The 15,415-nt window shown below is 49.6% G+C and overlaps 1 protein-coding gene across 1 annotated transcript; it reads right to left on the reverse strand.

Annotated features, from left to right (window-relative positions):
* Positions 1-3,902: 3,902 nt before the first annotated feature.
* LOC308041749 (olfactory receptor 14I1-like) lies at positions 3,903-4,835 on the reverse strand (the record flags this gene model as incomplete). The annotated part of the gene is made up of 2 exons (XM_080346655.1): positions 3,903-4,181; positions 4,542-4,835. The coding sequence occupies 2 exons, from the start codon at positions 4,833-4,835 to the stop codon at positions 3,903-3,905; spliced, it is 573 nt and encodes a 190-aa protein (XP_080202781.1).
* Positions 4,836-15,415: the final 10,580 nt, after the last annotated feature.

Raw genomic sequence — 15,415 nt, forward strand, 5'->3', positions numbered from 1 at the left:
CTCAGGGTTTGACCATCCTCCCTCATCAAACAAAGCAAGGGTCTTCTCAGCATCAGAGCTGCTGCACTTTGCCTGATGCAATCACAGCCTCCAATTATCTGTCCTTGGGGAGGCTTTGTGAGTAATGGTCTCAGTGGGACCCATTAGTGCTTCAACGTACTTTGGAGTTTGCTCCTGACTTGGACTTCTTGAGGAGATTCTTCAGTCTACTCTTGGTATCTGAGGTTCATGGACTCAGCACCATGGGGCTCATTAAAATACAAAAAGCCCTAAGGAGCCATGTCTTTTCCTGTCATTTTCTTCAAGTCTGCAGGAGTCGTACAACTAATTGGAGAGGTGTCAGTGGGACACTTCATGATGGAGATTTCAAAGAAGATTTCATAAGGGAGGGTTTTTTCTTTCAACAGTACTTTCTATCATTTTTTATTTTATAGAAGAGGTGATAGCAGCATTCTACACTGGGCATTGATCCAGAGGGTCAGCTGAAGACACCAGGACAGGCAGGAGAACAGTCCGTTAAGGTCAGACACTTTATGGACAACCTCACTCCTCATCCCTCCGCCCCCAGTCTGCCAGTTCCCTCCTTGGCCACCTGGGACTTGCATCACATCTCCTCAAATCAGACTTCACCACTGAGCTCTGCAGGTGGATGGTGCAGCTCCTGTACACCAGCTCCCACCCGCTCTCCTTGGAGACCTGGCTGCACACAGGCACTGAAAGGTTTCTGTTCAATGCCAACAAATAAACACAACACAGTTTAATAGAGTAAAACACTTTCCTCAACTCTATGTCTAAGCTGGATCTGATGAGGTCCACCTTCCACAAGGGACATCCACACAAGAACTGTTTTAGATAGAGTTAGGAAAGGGTAGATATAAACACAATTATGGTGTTGACTAACATGTTAATTAGAGCTCTGAAGAATGGGGCAAATTTGTAACTCCCTGAAGCTCAAACCAGAAACCAGACAGTTGAGAGGCCACTGAATGACCAAAGAGGAAGCCGAGGAGAAAACCTGAGAGTGCTGGGAAGGGTGTGTGTCCAGACAGTCTGCTGGAAAGTTTTCCTTGGACATGGACCTTTAATCAGGAGAGCTGGCAACTCCTGAATGATGAGGGAGATGAAATAATAGATTGTTGGTAATAGAAGTACAGGGGAAGACCAATATTTGTTCTCTTCCCCTTAGTACGCTTCCTGGTAATTCACTTTTTGACATTTTTTTTTAATATGTAAAAAAGTAATTTGTAAAAAGCTTGTCTGTGCAGCTGAAGATATGTGTGTCTTGTATCCATTTCTATTTCTGGAAAAGACTTTCCTTTTTGAAGAAAAGAAAAGCCCCCAAAGACTTTATGTTGACATCTTTCTTTGCTTTGAGACTTCGTCTTCAGTTCTTATTTCAATTTTCATTCACATCAGCTGGCATCCAATGGTCCTACAGGCATTAAGCCAAAATCATTTTGTGTCTTGCATAGCGCCCCATGCCCTCTAAACCTTCACTGCCCAGGACTCCTCACACTTTGCCCAGAGCGAGTCACACTGAGGTGTTGGCTGTTCACTGGTTGAGATGTTGGTTTAGATGGTCACCTACAGCACAGCTGGATTCATGTCCCATAATCGTCTGCTCTGACCAGTTAGAAACAGAGCCCAACATCACGATGGGATCATAAGACAAGTGAGGTTGAAGGGACCTCAGGAGTCTGCAGTCCAACCTGTCACAGACTGGGTCAGACCAAGGTGTTCAAGCCTTGATTCAATCAGAGATTGAAAACCTGCAAGGACAGAGGCTGCCCAGCCTCTCTGGGTGACCTGAGACAGCACTTGGCTGAGCTCCTAGGGCCTCACAGTTGCCTTCAAAGGGCCGAATGTAATTTTCGGACTGTATAAATGTAAATACTAATATGTGGCCCCTGGTGAAAATCAATTTGACACCCCTGTTCTAGGGAAAACAGTTTTCCTTATGTCCTGGCTGAATGTCACCTCTTTCACCTTCCACCCGTTGTTTTTTGTCCTTCTGCCATGCACTACAGTGAAGAACCTGGCTCTGCATTCTCCATCACCTCCTCGTTGGCACTGGCAGGCTGCGATGAGGTCCCTGTCAGCCTTCCCTTCCCTGGGCTGGACAAGCCCGGCTCCCTCAGCCCCTCCTCACAGGCAAAGTGCTCCAGTCCCTGGCTGGCCTGAGGCCCTTTGCTCAACACACTCCAGCTTGTCAGTATCTTTCCTGAATTGGGACCTGAGATTTGGATGGAGAATTCCAGAGGATCCCTTCCCTCGATCTCCTGGCCATGCTCCTGGTGGCACAGCCCAGGGTGCTCCTGGCCTCCCTTGCACCAGGGCTCACGCTGCCTCTTGTCCAGCTCCCTGCCCACTCCGACCTTTCCCACAGCTGCTCCCAGCCAGGCAGCCCCAGCCTGTGCCATTGCCGTGTGAGTCTCCTGCAGGGGCAGACACTGGTGTTTGTCCTGCTGAGGTTTCCCGAGGTTCCTGCCAAGATGTGTTTTCATCCTCCTTGAACCCCTTCATCAAGCACAGAGGCCTGGGAGTGTCTTTCAGTACAGACCCAGGCACAGAAGACGTTGAGTCTCTCAGCCCCAGCATCACTCTCTGCTGGCAGCAGCCCCACATTTCCCTTGTTCAGCCTTGGTCTCTAACGCAGCTGTTGAAGCTCGTGGTTTGCTCTTGAATTTTCTTTCAGCCACCAACTCCAGGTGAGTCTCCGAAAGCCATCCCTGCTCAACAAAAGCGATGCACATGAACTCCTTGCCTGTACCTGTTCTTGCTGTCACCCCTGGCAGCTGCTTTGTGGCCCCTGTCTGCACCTTGTGCTGTGACAGCCCAGCCCTGCTGCCCCACAGATGGTCCCACAGCCCCACGGTGCAGGCTCAGCACAGGACAGGGTGCATTCAGGGTGGGGAATGGTCTCCCAGTGTGATGCCCACATCAGTTCTTGGTGCTTTGTTCCCCCATTGCTCTCCTGTTGTGCATCCTCTCCAAGCTGCTGGAGAGGCCGTGTCAGCTGTGGGGTCACAGACAGCCCTGCCCCAGGCTCTGCCGGGGTCCAGGCCAGGAGAGAGGCTGGGCAGGGCTGGCCATTCCCTGAGACAGGCCCTGAGCCCAGCAGGAGGTTGTAATGGGCCAGTCCATCACAATGCCCTTGGTGCAGCTTCCCCAGGGTGTCCAGTAAACCTGGGCACAGCCCAGACCCTGCTCTGCTGGTCCTGCAGGTCTCTGGCAGAAGCCTGGCTGTGAGAAGACACTGCTGTGTGCCCAGCCCTGCACATACACGCTGTTCAGCTGTACACTGGTGTTTTCATCTGCAGGACACTTTTGTAGGCATATGCTTGAGAGAAATGTTGTAAGAAGATATAAACCATCAGGTACTACCTTGAAGAGATCACATTTCTTTATGAAAAGACTGATTTAGAGACCAGTTGTGTCACAGATGTGCCCGTTGCCTGTCCCCACCTGCAGTCATAGTGACCAAGCTGCCAGAGCACTCAGGCCTTGCACCAACACAAGGGATCAGAAGGAGAGTGTTGAAGAGGAAAGAGAACAGCTCTGGAAGACCAAGCACTGGTGCTCCCTGTTGGTGTTGCCATGTGAAGGCTCTTTACCCTTCCACCCGTGCACACAGGAACTGTCCCTGCAGGTCCAAAAAGGCTGTGAAGGAAGGATGTCAGCAGAAAAAAGTTAACTAAAGGGCCCTTTATTTTGCTTAAACACAGAGAGTAGGGTTCCTCATTGACACAGCCACTGGGTGAGAAAAGCAGGCAATGCATTACAAAAGGAATTACAACATTATCACAATAAAAAACCACAACTGGACACAAAAAATACTGCAGAGAGGAAGAACGTGCAATGAGTTGGACTACAACTTATATGTAGAAGAAGATAGAGACAGTTTATATCTTCAGAAGAAATGCAGTCGTCTGTTTTGACACAGCATCCTTGAGCTCCTGGTTCCTCATGCTGTAGATCAAGGGGTTCACTGCTGGAGGCACCACCGAGTACAGAACTGCCACCAGCAGGTCCAGGGATGGGGAGGAAATAGAGGGCGGCTTCAGGTAGGCAAATGTGCCAGTGATGAAAAACAGGGAGACCACGGCCAGGTGAGGAAGACACGTGGAAAAGGCTTTGTGCCGTCCCTGCTCAGAGGGGATCCTCAGCACAGCCCTGAAGATCTGCACATAGGACAGTATGATGAATAGAAAACACCCAAATGTTACTAATACACTAACCACAAGAAGCCTGACTTCCCTGAGGTAGGACCATGAGCAGGAGAGCTTTAGGATTGAAGGGATTTCACAGAAGAACTGGTCCACAGCATTGCCCTTGCAGAGTGGTAGTGAAAATGTATTGGCTGTGTGCAGCAGAGCGGTGAGAAACCCACTGGCCCAGGCAGCTGCTGCCATGTGGACACAAGCTCTGCTGCCCAGGAGGGTCCTGTAGTGCAGGGGTTTGCAGATGGCAATGTAGCGGTCATAGGCCATGATGGTGAGAAGATATAACTCTACTATAGCACATAAAAAGAAAAAAAAAACCTGTGCAGCACATCCTGTGTAGGAGATGGCCCTGGTGTCCCAGAGGGAATTGGCCATGGAGCTGGGAACAGTGGTTGAGATAAAGCCCAGGTCAAGGAGGGCGAGGTTGAGGAGGAAGAAGTACATGGGGGTGTGGAGGTGCTGGTCACAGGCTATGGTGGTGATGATGAGGCCGTTGCCCAGGAGGGCAGCCAGGTAGATGCCCAGGAAGAGCCAGAAGTGCACGAGCTGCAGCTCCCGTGTGTCTGCGAATGGCAAGAGGAGGAACTGGTTGATGGAGCTGCTGTTGGACATTTGCTGCCTCTGGGCATGCGGGCTCTGTTTAAAAAAGAAAAAAACAGCTTAAAATTAGGACAGACTCCAGTAACCAAAGCCACTCAATTTTTTGAAAAATCGCCCCAATTTAAGTGCATTTCCTTTCTCTGGTCTGTGCTGGCTGAGTGTGCTGTGAGGAGCAGAACCTCTGCCCGTGTGCTGCCAAGCATCCAGCCCTGCTCTGCTGCAGTGGGGACACAGGAGCTGGGTTGTGACAGCTCTGACATTCACAGCGAATGTCAAATATTATCCACTGTTAATGGAAAAGTTCATGACTCTCAAGAGCTTGGACTGCAGAGGAAAGGTTTAGCATGTCTTCATAATAACTTTTTCTGTGCTTTTTATTTTCCACCCTCACATCTGGTGACTCATGGTTTTAGGGGTAGAATTCCTAATTTTTATGAGTGAAAATGTGAGTAGTCTTGAGAGAGAACAGTGAAAAATTCTGAGCTTCCAGTGACTTAGTGCAGAGTCAGAAAAGCAGCAGTGTCCATCAGGACTTTACTCAACTACCCTGTGCTTTCACTGACGAAGACCCTTCTGGGAAGGAGGGGTCCTCTAAGAAACCCACATGAAACCCAGCAAACCCATTAAAACTTCACATATAAAGAGAAAAAGAAGGGTAACTGTCACAGGTGACTCCCTTCTGAAGGGAGCAGAGACTGCGCCATGGGGTGAAGGGCACAACCAACCACACTTGAAGTGTTTCTACACTAACGTCTGCAGCATGAGGAACAAGTAAGATGAACTAGAAGCCTTGACCCAGTCCCAGGGATATGATATAATTGGCATTAATGAAACCTGGTGGGATGAATCCTGTGATCGGTGCACCATGATGGATGCTACAGGGTATTCAGAAGAGATAGGCAGGGCAGGAGAGGTGGGGGGCAACACCGCATGTAGCTGAGAGGCTGGAGTGCATGGAGCTGGCAGTTGGTGATGGCAAAGTTGAGAGCTTCTGAGTAAGGACTGAGGGTCAGACAAATAAAGTGCATGCTGTCGTGGGTGTCACTAAAGGCCACCCAGCCAGGATGGTGACACTAATGACTTATTCTTTAAGGAACTAAGTGAAGCCTCTGAGTCATCTGCCCTTATCCTTATGGGGGAATTCAACTTGCCAGATGTCAACTGGGAATATCACACAGCTGGCACCAACAGGTCCAGAAGATTCCTAAAGCATCTGGATAATAACTTCTTGGTGCAGGTACTAAGGGAACCGACCAGGAAACATCAGTGGCGACTGGTGGCTCCCTTGGCCGCAGCGACCACGGAGCAGCCAGGTTCAAAATCTTTGCTAACGGGAGGAAAACTGCCAGCAAGACCTTAACAGTAGATATGAGGAGGGCAGACTTCAGGCTGCTCAGAAAACTACGTAGTAAGATTCCCTGGGAAGAAGCTTTTGAAGGTGTTGGGGTCCATCAGTGTTGGTCACTTTTTAAGTACTGCCTGCTAAGAGCACAGGACCAGGCAATTCCAAAATGCCGAAAATATGTCAGGCAAGGCAAAAAGCCAGCCTGATTAAGCAAGGATCTTCTTCTTGAAATACAGCGAAAAAATAAATTACATGGTCAGTGGGAGCAAGGTCACACAATGTGGGAGGACTACAGAGATGCTGCTCACCACTGCAGGGAGGAAATGTGTGCTGCCAAAGCTCAATTAGAATTGAAGCTGGCCAGTACTGTGAAGGACAATAAAAAAGGCATTTTAATATATGCTAATGGTGAAAAGCAAACTAGAAATAACATTGGCCCATTACTTGATGAGTATGTTCACCATATTAACAAGGAGATAGACAAAGCTGAGACATTTAATGTTTCCTTTGCCTCGGCCTTCAACACCAAAGGTGGGCTTGGGGGCCCACATAACTCTGGGCTACAAAACCATGTCTGAGAGAATGATAAACTCCCAATCAATCTGAAACTTGTATGAGATTTGCTACTCCAGTTAGATCCCTACAAATCGATGGGGACTGATGGGATTCATCCAAGGTTGCCTGAAGAGCTGGCTGACATCATAGCGACAGCTCTCTCTGTGATTTTTCAACGCTCCTGGGAATCTGGAGAGGTCCCAGTTGACTGAAAGCTGACAAACATTGTCCTGATCTACAAGAAGGGCAACAGGGATGACTGCGACAACTATAGACCTGTCAGCCTCACTTCTGTTCCTCACAAAATTATGGAGAAGATTGTTCTGGGAGTTACTGAAAAACACCTGAACAACACCACAGTCATTGGTCCCGATCAGCACAGGTTTATGGAGGGAAAGTAATGCTTGACCAACTTAATTTCTTTCTATGACAAGGTTACCCATCTAGTTGACCAAGGGAAACCTGTCAATGTGATCTTCTGGGATTTCAGCAAAGCCTTTGATAGTGTCTCTCACAGTCTCCTCCTGGACAAGGTGTCCAGCACACAGCTGAGTAAACACACAATACAGCAGGTGTGCAATTGGCTGACGGGCCGGGCTCAAAGGGTTCTAGTAAATGGGGTCATGTCGGACTGGTGACCAGTTACTAGCGGGTTCTGCAGGGATCCATCCCAGGGCCAGCACTCTTCAATGTCTTTATAAATGGCTTAGACTCATGACTTGTGGGAATACTAAGTAAGTTCATAAATGACACAAAACTGGGGGGAGCTGTCAACACTCTGGAGGGCAGAGAGGCCCTGCAGAGGGATCTGAACAAATTGGAGAACTGGGCAATCACCAACTGCATGAAATTCAACAAGGGCAAGTGCCAGATTTTGCACCTGGGACATGGCAACCCTGGCTGTACATACAGACTGAGGGACAAGATGCTGGAGAGCAGCTCCATGGAGAGGGATCTGGGGGCTCTGGTGGACGGCAAGTTGGACATGAGCCACTAGTGTGCCCAGGTAGCCAAGAGGGAAGCAAAGCACTGATGGCTGCCAAGGAGGGGATTGTCCTGCTCCACTCTGCACTGGTGTGGCCTCACCTGGAGCACTGTGTGCAGTTCTGGGCACCACAGGATAAAAAGGATATGAAGCTACTACAAAAGAGGGCCATGAAGTTGGTGAAGGGTTTGGAGGGAAGCGGCTGAAGTGTTCAGCCTGAAGAAGAGGACACTGGCGGCTACCTCTTCCTCAAAGGGGAGGAGGAAGGGCAGGCACTGAGCTATTTTCTCTGGCGACTAATGATTGGACCTGAAGGAATGGCAGGAAGATGTGCCAGGAAGGTTTAGGTTGGACGTGAGGAAAAGGTTCTTCACCCAGAGGGTGCTGGACACTGAACAGTCTCCCCAGGGAGGTGTCATGGCCCTAACCTGACAGTGTTCAAGAGACTGGACAACGTCCTCAGACACATGGTGTGAACTGTGGGGTGTCCTGTGCAGGGACAGGAGTTGAACTCGATGATCTTTGTGGGTCCTTCCAGCTCAGGACATTCTATGATTTTAAGATTGTCCTGGGGCAGCTTCCACAGGGTGCCCAACACACAGGGGCACAAACCAGACCCTGCTCTGCTGGTCCTTCAGGTCTCTGGCAGGAGGCCTGGCAGTGAGAGGACACTGCTGTGTGTCCCAACCCTGCATACTCACACTATTAGATCTTCACTGGTATTTATATCTGTGGGTCAATTTATTTGGCATGTTCTTGAGGAAAACTTTGGCAGAAGACCTAAACCTTCAGGCACTGCACTGAGGAGATCAGCTGTCTCTATGGAAATTCTGTTCTGGAGGCCAGCTCTGTCACACAAGTGCCCATTGCCTGTCCCTGCCTGCAGTCACAGGGCTGACACGCAGCAGGACATTGACCAAGCTGCCAGAGCACTCAGGTCTTACACCAATACAAGGGATTAGAAGGAGAGTGTGGGAGTGGAAAGAGAATAGCCCTTAAGACCAAGCATTGGTGCTCCTTGGCAGTGCTGACATGCTGGACTCTTTTCCCCTCCTCTCATGCACACAGGAACTGTGGCTGTAAAAAAAAAAAAAAAAAACCAAAAAAAAACCTCAGAGGAAGCATCATAGCATTAAAAAAAAAAAAAAAAAAAATCTTGAACTTATTTCAATACACAGAGAGCACCTCTCCTCATTTCTGCAGCCATTCAGTCAGAAAATAAAAGCGGAAAGTGAGTAACAAATGGGATGATAACATTATTACAATTAAAAGAACAAAAACTACTACAACAAAAAAAGGCTGGGTCTGCAATGATTTACACTACAACTGTTATGCAGAAGATGATGGACAGTTTAAAGCTTCAGAAAAAAGATCCAGTCATCACTTTCCACAGGGCATCCTTGAGCTCCTGGTTCCTCATGCTGTAGATTAGGAGGTTCACTGCTGGAGGAACTACTGAGTACAGAACTGTCACCACCAGGTCCAGGGATGGGGAAGAGAAGAAGAAGGGCTTCAGGTAGGCAAACACAGCAGTGCTGGTGAACACAAAGACCACAGCCAGGTGAGGGAGGCAGGTGGAAAAGGCTTTGTGCCACCCCTGCTCAGAGGGGATCCTCAGCACAGCCCTGAAGATCTGCACATAGGACACCACAATGAACACAACAAATCCAAATTCTAGGAAAAAAACTAAACACACTAAGTCAAACTTCTCTGAAGCAAGAATGTGAGCAGGAGAGCTTAAGGACTGAGGGGATTTCACAGAAGAACTGGTCCACAGCATTGCCCTTGCACAGCGGCAGTGAAAATGTATTGGCCGTGTGCAGCACAGCATTGAGAAACCCACTGGCCCAGGCAACTGCTGCCATGTGGACACAAGCTCTGCTGCCCAGGAGGGTCCCGTAGTGCAGGGGTTTGCAGATGGCAACGTAGCAGTCGCAGGACATGACAGTGAGAAGAAAAAACTCTGCTGTAATGCAGAAAAAGAAAAAAAAATACCTGTATAGTATTGGATGTCAGAAACACTCAGCATTTCTGCTGCACTCAGGGAGAACAGAGCAGGTCCTGAGAGGCAGGAGCATGGTCTGTGACCTAGTGCAGAATGAGGGGAGCTGGTCTGTCCCCCTGTCTTGCTCCAGCTGCCCTGGGCTGGCACCTTTCTGAGATGGAGGCTGATCACACTCCCATGTTACCCTGAAAAGCCACCAGGCACTGCTGAGAGCAGAGGAATCCACCTCAGACCATAACAAGCCTCACCCTTTCCTAATATCTCAGTATCCTACGTATAGCACACAACACACATGGCTCATCTCACAAACCCAACAGCATTTTCTCTGTCGTAGCATCTCGGTGCTTCTCCATGGGGGTTTCAGATGACACAAAGATGCTGTAGGACAGGTTTGCATCCTGGAGGGAAGCTCACAGCTTGGAAGGAAACTTCAAGGACAGAGCCAAGTGTTCTAATAATGACATTTGATTAAGGGAGACTCAGCCCATTTCCCAGCCCCAGAGACTGCATTGCTCACAGACCCATAGATCAGAGGAAAGCTGGGACACATGTTCCCATGGACACACCTGCAGGAAAAGACCCACAAGATCAGGCTGTGACTCTGCAGCTGAAACTGCCATCCCCAGAGAGCCTGACAGCAAGAACAGGATCACAGCAACAGAACACAGAGCAGTGGAACAAGAAGGAAAATGCAGTGAGGGTGGGTGTGCGAGAGGCCAGGGCAGAGGCAGCCGGGCACTCAGACAGCATCACCCTTCCCCAGCTGTGCAGCCACCTCCCAGACACCAACCTTGCTGGGCAGCTGCTCTCAGCCCCTGTGCTCTGCAGAGGAACTGGAGCTCTGGCTGCACAGGAGCTGGTTCATGCCTTGGAGCCCCCGGCCCTGAGGGCAGAGGCTTTGCTGGGGGGGAGAGGGGGCGAGGGGGCTGCTCAGAGGCAGGATCTGCACTGCAGGGGAGCATATCACAGTATCACAGTATGTTTGGGATTGGAAGGGACCTCAAAAGATCATCCAGTCCAATCCCCCTGCTGGAGCAGGAACGCCCAGGTGAGGTTGCACAGGAACATGTCCAGGAGGGTTTTGAATGTCTGCAGGGAAGGAGACTCCACAACCCTCCTGGGCAGCCTGTTCCAGTGCACTGTCACCCTCACTGAGAAGAAGTTTTTTCTCAAATTTAAGTGGAACCTCTTGTGTTGCAGCTTGATCCCATTACCCCTTGTCCTATCATTGTTTGCCACCGAGAAGAGCCTGGCTCCGTCCTCGTGGCACTCACCCTTTATACATTTATAAGCATTAATAAGGTCACCTCTCAGTCTCCTCTTCTCCAAACTAAAGAGACACAGCTCCCTCAGCCTTTCTTCATAAGGGAAATGCTCCACTCCCTTAATCATCTTTGTTGCCCATATGGAGTTTTCTGTGTTTTCCATGCAACAACATTTCTGGTCTTGGTTTCTTCTCCTTCCCAGATCACATCCTTGATTCCTGGAGATTTTCCTCCTGGGAGGTGTTTCCCTGTACCATGTCTTTTCCCTCTCAGTGCTCGCTGACCCCATCCCAACCTCTTGGCACTCACCCTGGCCCTACAGAAATCTGCCTGTTTGCAGGGCACTGCCTGGCAGCATCTTCCTGTTTGCAGGCCTGAAAACCGGATGGGTCAGATTAAGCATAACGGGTGCAGCAAAGTTGATGCTGGTTCTGCATAGGCAGAGGAGAGGCTGAAGGCATGTCAGGGTTCACTTGAAAGACCTGCTGACCACTCAGTTGCAGTTGATAAGTCTTAAGCATTTGTTTAAAATCAAGAGCTCCCTTTCTATTTCTCTCCACCCATTTCCCAGGAGTAGGAGAGTCTGAAAACACAGACTCAGGGAAGTTCCTAATCTTTATAGTACTCCTTGTCTTAATCTTCTCCTTGAAACCTCCTGTTGCAAATATTCTGCACCTGAGCTGGAAGTGTGAGCTTCTCCCCACAGCACTGTGGGGATCTCCCTGGGTAGGCTGAGCGCTGACCCTGGAAGGCGGCAGAGTCCCTGTCCCGGCACAGCCCTGGGGTGCAGGGACCCTGCTCTGCAGCACAGCCCTGGGGTGCAGGGACCCTGCTCTGCAGCACAGCCCTGGGCACCCCTGGGTGCTCACCCTGCAATCACCCTCAGCAGAAGATGCCATCATGCCTGTCCCTATGAGAGGGCAGCAGGGAAGCCCTGCTCTGGAGCACGCTCTTCTCTTCAACAGAAATACTGTGAGAGAACTTGACAGATCCTGTAAACTGGGGGATGCACCAGCTTTAGGAGATCCCTCCAGTAACCACATCTGCATTTTCCTGCAGCCAGAGACTTACCATGTTAGAACCGTGAAGAAATTTCTCTCAGTGAGCCCTCGGCAACCTACCACCCTACATTGCCGTTAACCTCTCTCTGCCTGGCTCCTCTCCCCTCCCTGCTGCGTGTGCAGAGAAGCTGCTCCTGGGCAGAGCTGTCTCTCTGCAGCGCTGCCACTTCCATGAGCTCCCTCTGTGCCAGGAGCCCAGCCCAGCTCAGCAGCACAGGAGCAGCCCAAGGCGGAACTTTCTCTGTCCCCTCTGGGCTCCCTCCAGGTGTCCCTGGGGCTCCAGGGGGACCTGCTGTGAAAATGACTGAAGTCATCACTGATGTTTCTTCCCTTAGTGGGAGGGAAACTTCTAGTTTCTGCAGTGAAATTTCTCCTATCAGGAAATGAGTTAGGTCCAAGAATCACTTTCTCTTGGCCATCTCTTTACCCTTGTTGAGAGAAGGAATTTATCTGAGTCAACTGATGCAGCTCCCTCAGCCTTTCCTCATAAGGGAAATGCTCCACTCCCTTAATCATCTTCGTTGCCGTACGCTGGACCCTCTCCAGAAGTTCCCTGTCCTTCTTGAACTGAGAGGCTCAGAACTGGACACAATATTCCAGATGTGGTCTCACTGGGGCAGAGTAGAGGGGAAGGAGGACTTCTCTCAATCTACTAACCAACCCCCTTGTAATACACCCCAGGATGCCATTGGCCTTCCTGGCCACAAAGGCCCAGTGCTGGCTCATGGTCATCCTGTTGTCCACCAGGACCCCCAGATCCCTTTCCCCTACACTGTACTCTAATATGTAATTTCCCAGCCTATACTGGAACCTGGGGTTGTTCCTGCCCAGATGCAAGACTCTACACTTTCCCTTGTTAAATTCCATTAGGTTATTCCCTGCCCAACTCTCCAGTTTGTCCAGGTCTCGCTGGATGGCAGCACAGCCTTCTGGCGTGTCAGCCACTCCTCCCAGCTTAGTGTCATCAGCAAACTTGCTGATAGTACACTCTATTCCCTCGTCTAAATCGTTAATGAATATATTGAATAATACTGGCCCCAGTACTGACCCCTGAGGCACTGCACTAGATACTGGCCTCCAACTAGACTCCACACCATTGACTACCACTCTCTGGCTTCTCTCCTTAAGCCAGTTTGTAACCCACCTCACTACTCTATTGTCTAGACCACATCTCCTCAACTTAGCAACTAGGATGCTGTGGGAGACTGTGTCAAAGGCTTTACTGAAGTCAAGGTGACCACATCCACCGCTCTGCCATCATCCATCCACCTTGTTACATTCTCATAAAAGGCTATGAGGTTGGTCAAGCATGACTTCCCCTTGGTAAAGCCATGCTGACTGCCCCTAATAACCCTCTTATCCTTGATGTGCCTTGAGATGGCACCAAGGATAAGCTGTTCCATTACTTTCCCAGGGACAGAGGTGAGGCTGACCGGTCTATAATTACCCGGGTCCTCCTTCTTGCCCTTTTTGAAGACTGGAGTGACATTTGCTTTCCTCCAATCCTCGGGCACCTCTCCCGTTTCCCAAGACTTGGCAAAGATGATGGAGAGCGGTCCAGCAATGACTTCAGCCAGCTCCCTCAGCACCCGCGGATGCATCCCATCTGGACCCATGGATTTATGGATGTCCAGACTAATTGCTCCCTAACCCAGTCCTCATCGACTAAAGCAAACTCCTCCATTGACCTGGCTTCATCTGGGGTCTCAGGGGTACAGGGCTCCCCAGGACAGCCTCTGGCAGAGTAGACAGAGACAAAGAAGGCATTCAGTAATTCTGCCTTCTCTGTATCTTCTGCCACCAGGGCACCCACCCCATTCCTCAGTGGGCCTACATTGCCTCTGGTATTAGTTTTATCCGCTATGTATTTGAAAAAGTTCTTTTTGGTGTCCTTGACACCTCTCGCCAGCTGTAATTCTAAGGAGGCCTTGGCTATCCTAGCTGCCTTCCTACATCCTTTAACAGCAGCCTTATATTCTTCCCAAGTGGCCAGCCCCTGCTTCCATGACCGGTAAACTCTCCTCTTCTGCTTGAGCATACCCAACAGATTCCTATTCAACCACGCAGGCCTCCTGGCTCCCTTCCTTGACTTCCTATGTGTGAGGATGCTCTGATCCTGAGCGTGGAAGAAGCAATCTCTGAATGCAATCCAGCTATCTTGGGCCCCTTTTCCTTCAAGCAGTCTTGCCCATGGGATTTCCCCCAGCAATTGCTTGAAAAGGCCAAAGTTAGCCCTGCTGAAGTCCAGGGTTGCAATTCTACTTACCTCTGTGCTGCCAGTTGCTTCTCTTCCATTGCTGTAACCACCCCCACAAGGCATTTGCTACCATCCATGAGTCAGTATAGAGATAAAGGACTGGCCGCTTCTCTCGTTCAGCAATGTCCAAAGCCAGCTGGATGGCTTTCACTTCTGCAAACTGACTAGATTCACCTTGTCCTTCAGTGGCTTCTGTGACTTGTCGTGTGGGACTCCACACAGCAGCTTTCCACCTTCAATGTTTTCCTACAAGATGGCAGGATCCATCTGTGAACAGTGCATACTGCTTATCAGTCTCTGAAAGAGTATTATACGGTGGTGCTTCTTCAGCACGTTTTACTTCCTCCTCATCTGGAGACATCCCAAAGTCTTTGCTTTCTGGCCACTCTGTAATCACTTCTAAGATCCCTGAGCGATTGGGATTTCCAATTTGAGCTCGTTGCGTGATCAATGCAGTCCATTTACTCCACATAACATCGGTTGCATGATGGGTAGAGGGTTCCCTTTGAACATCCAGCTCAGCACTGGCAGTCGAGGTGCCAGGAGGAGCTGTGCTTCAGTACCGATCACTTCTGAAGCAGCTCGGACCCCTTCACATGCCGCTAGTATCTCTTTTTTAGTCATTGTAGTTGGCCTCAGATCCTTTGTATCCTCGACTCCAAAAACCTAAGGATCGACTTTGAGTTTCTCCTAATGTTTTCTGCCAGAGGCTCCAGGTAGAGCCATTATCTCCGGCTGTGGTGTAGAGCACATTTTTAACATCTAGTCCAGTCCAAACTGGCCCAAGGGCCACCGCATGAGTTATCTCACGCTTAATTTGTTCAAAGGTTTGTCGTTGTTCAGGGCCCCACCCAAAATGGTTGTTTTTCAAGTCACTCAATAGAGAGGGCTCACAATCTGGCTGTAGTCAGGAATATACATTCTCCAAAAACCTACAATGCCCAAGAAAGTCTGTGTCTCCATTTTATTATTAGGTGGAGACAAAGCTGCAATTTTGTTGATCACATCCATTGGGATCTGACAATGACCATCTTGCTATTTTATTCCTAAAAATTGGATGTCTTGTGCAGATCCCTTGACCTTGCTTCATTTTACGGCAAAGCTGGCATTCAAAAGAAT

The sequence above is a fragment of the Nesoenas mayeri genome, assembly GCF_963082525.1.
Source record: "Nesoenas mayeri genome assembly, chromosome: 6".
NCBI lineage: Eukaryota > Metazoa > Chordata > Aves > Columbiformes > Columbidae > Nesoenas > Nesoenas mayeri.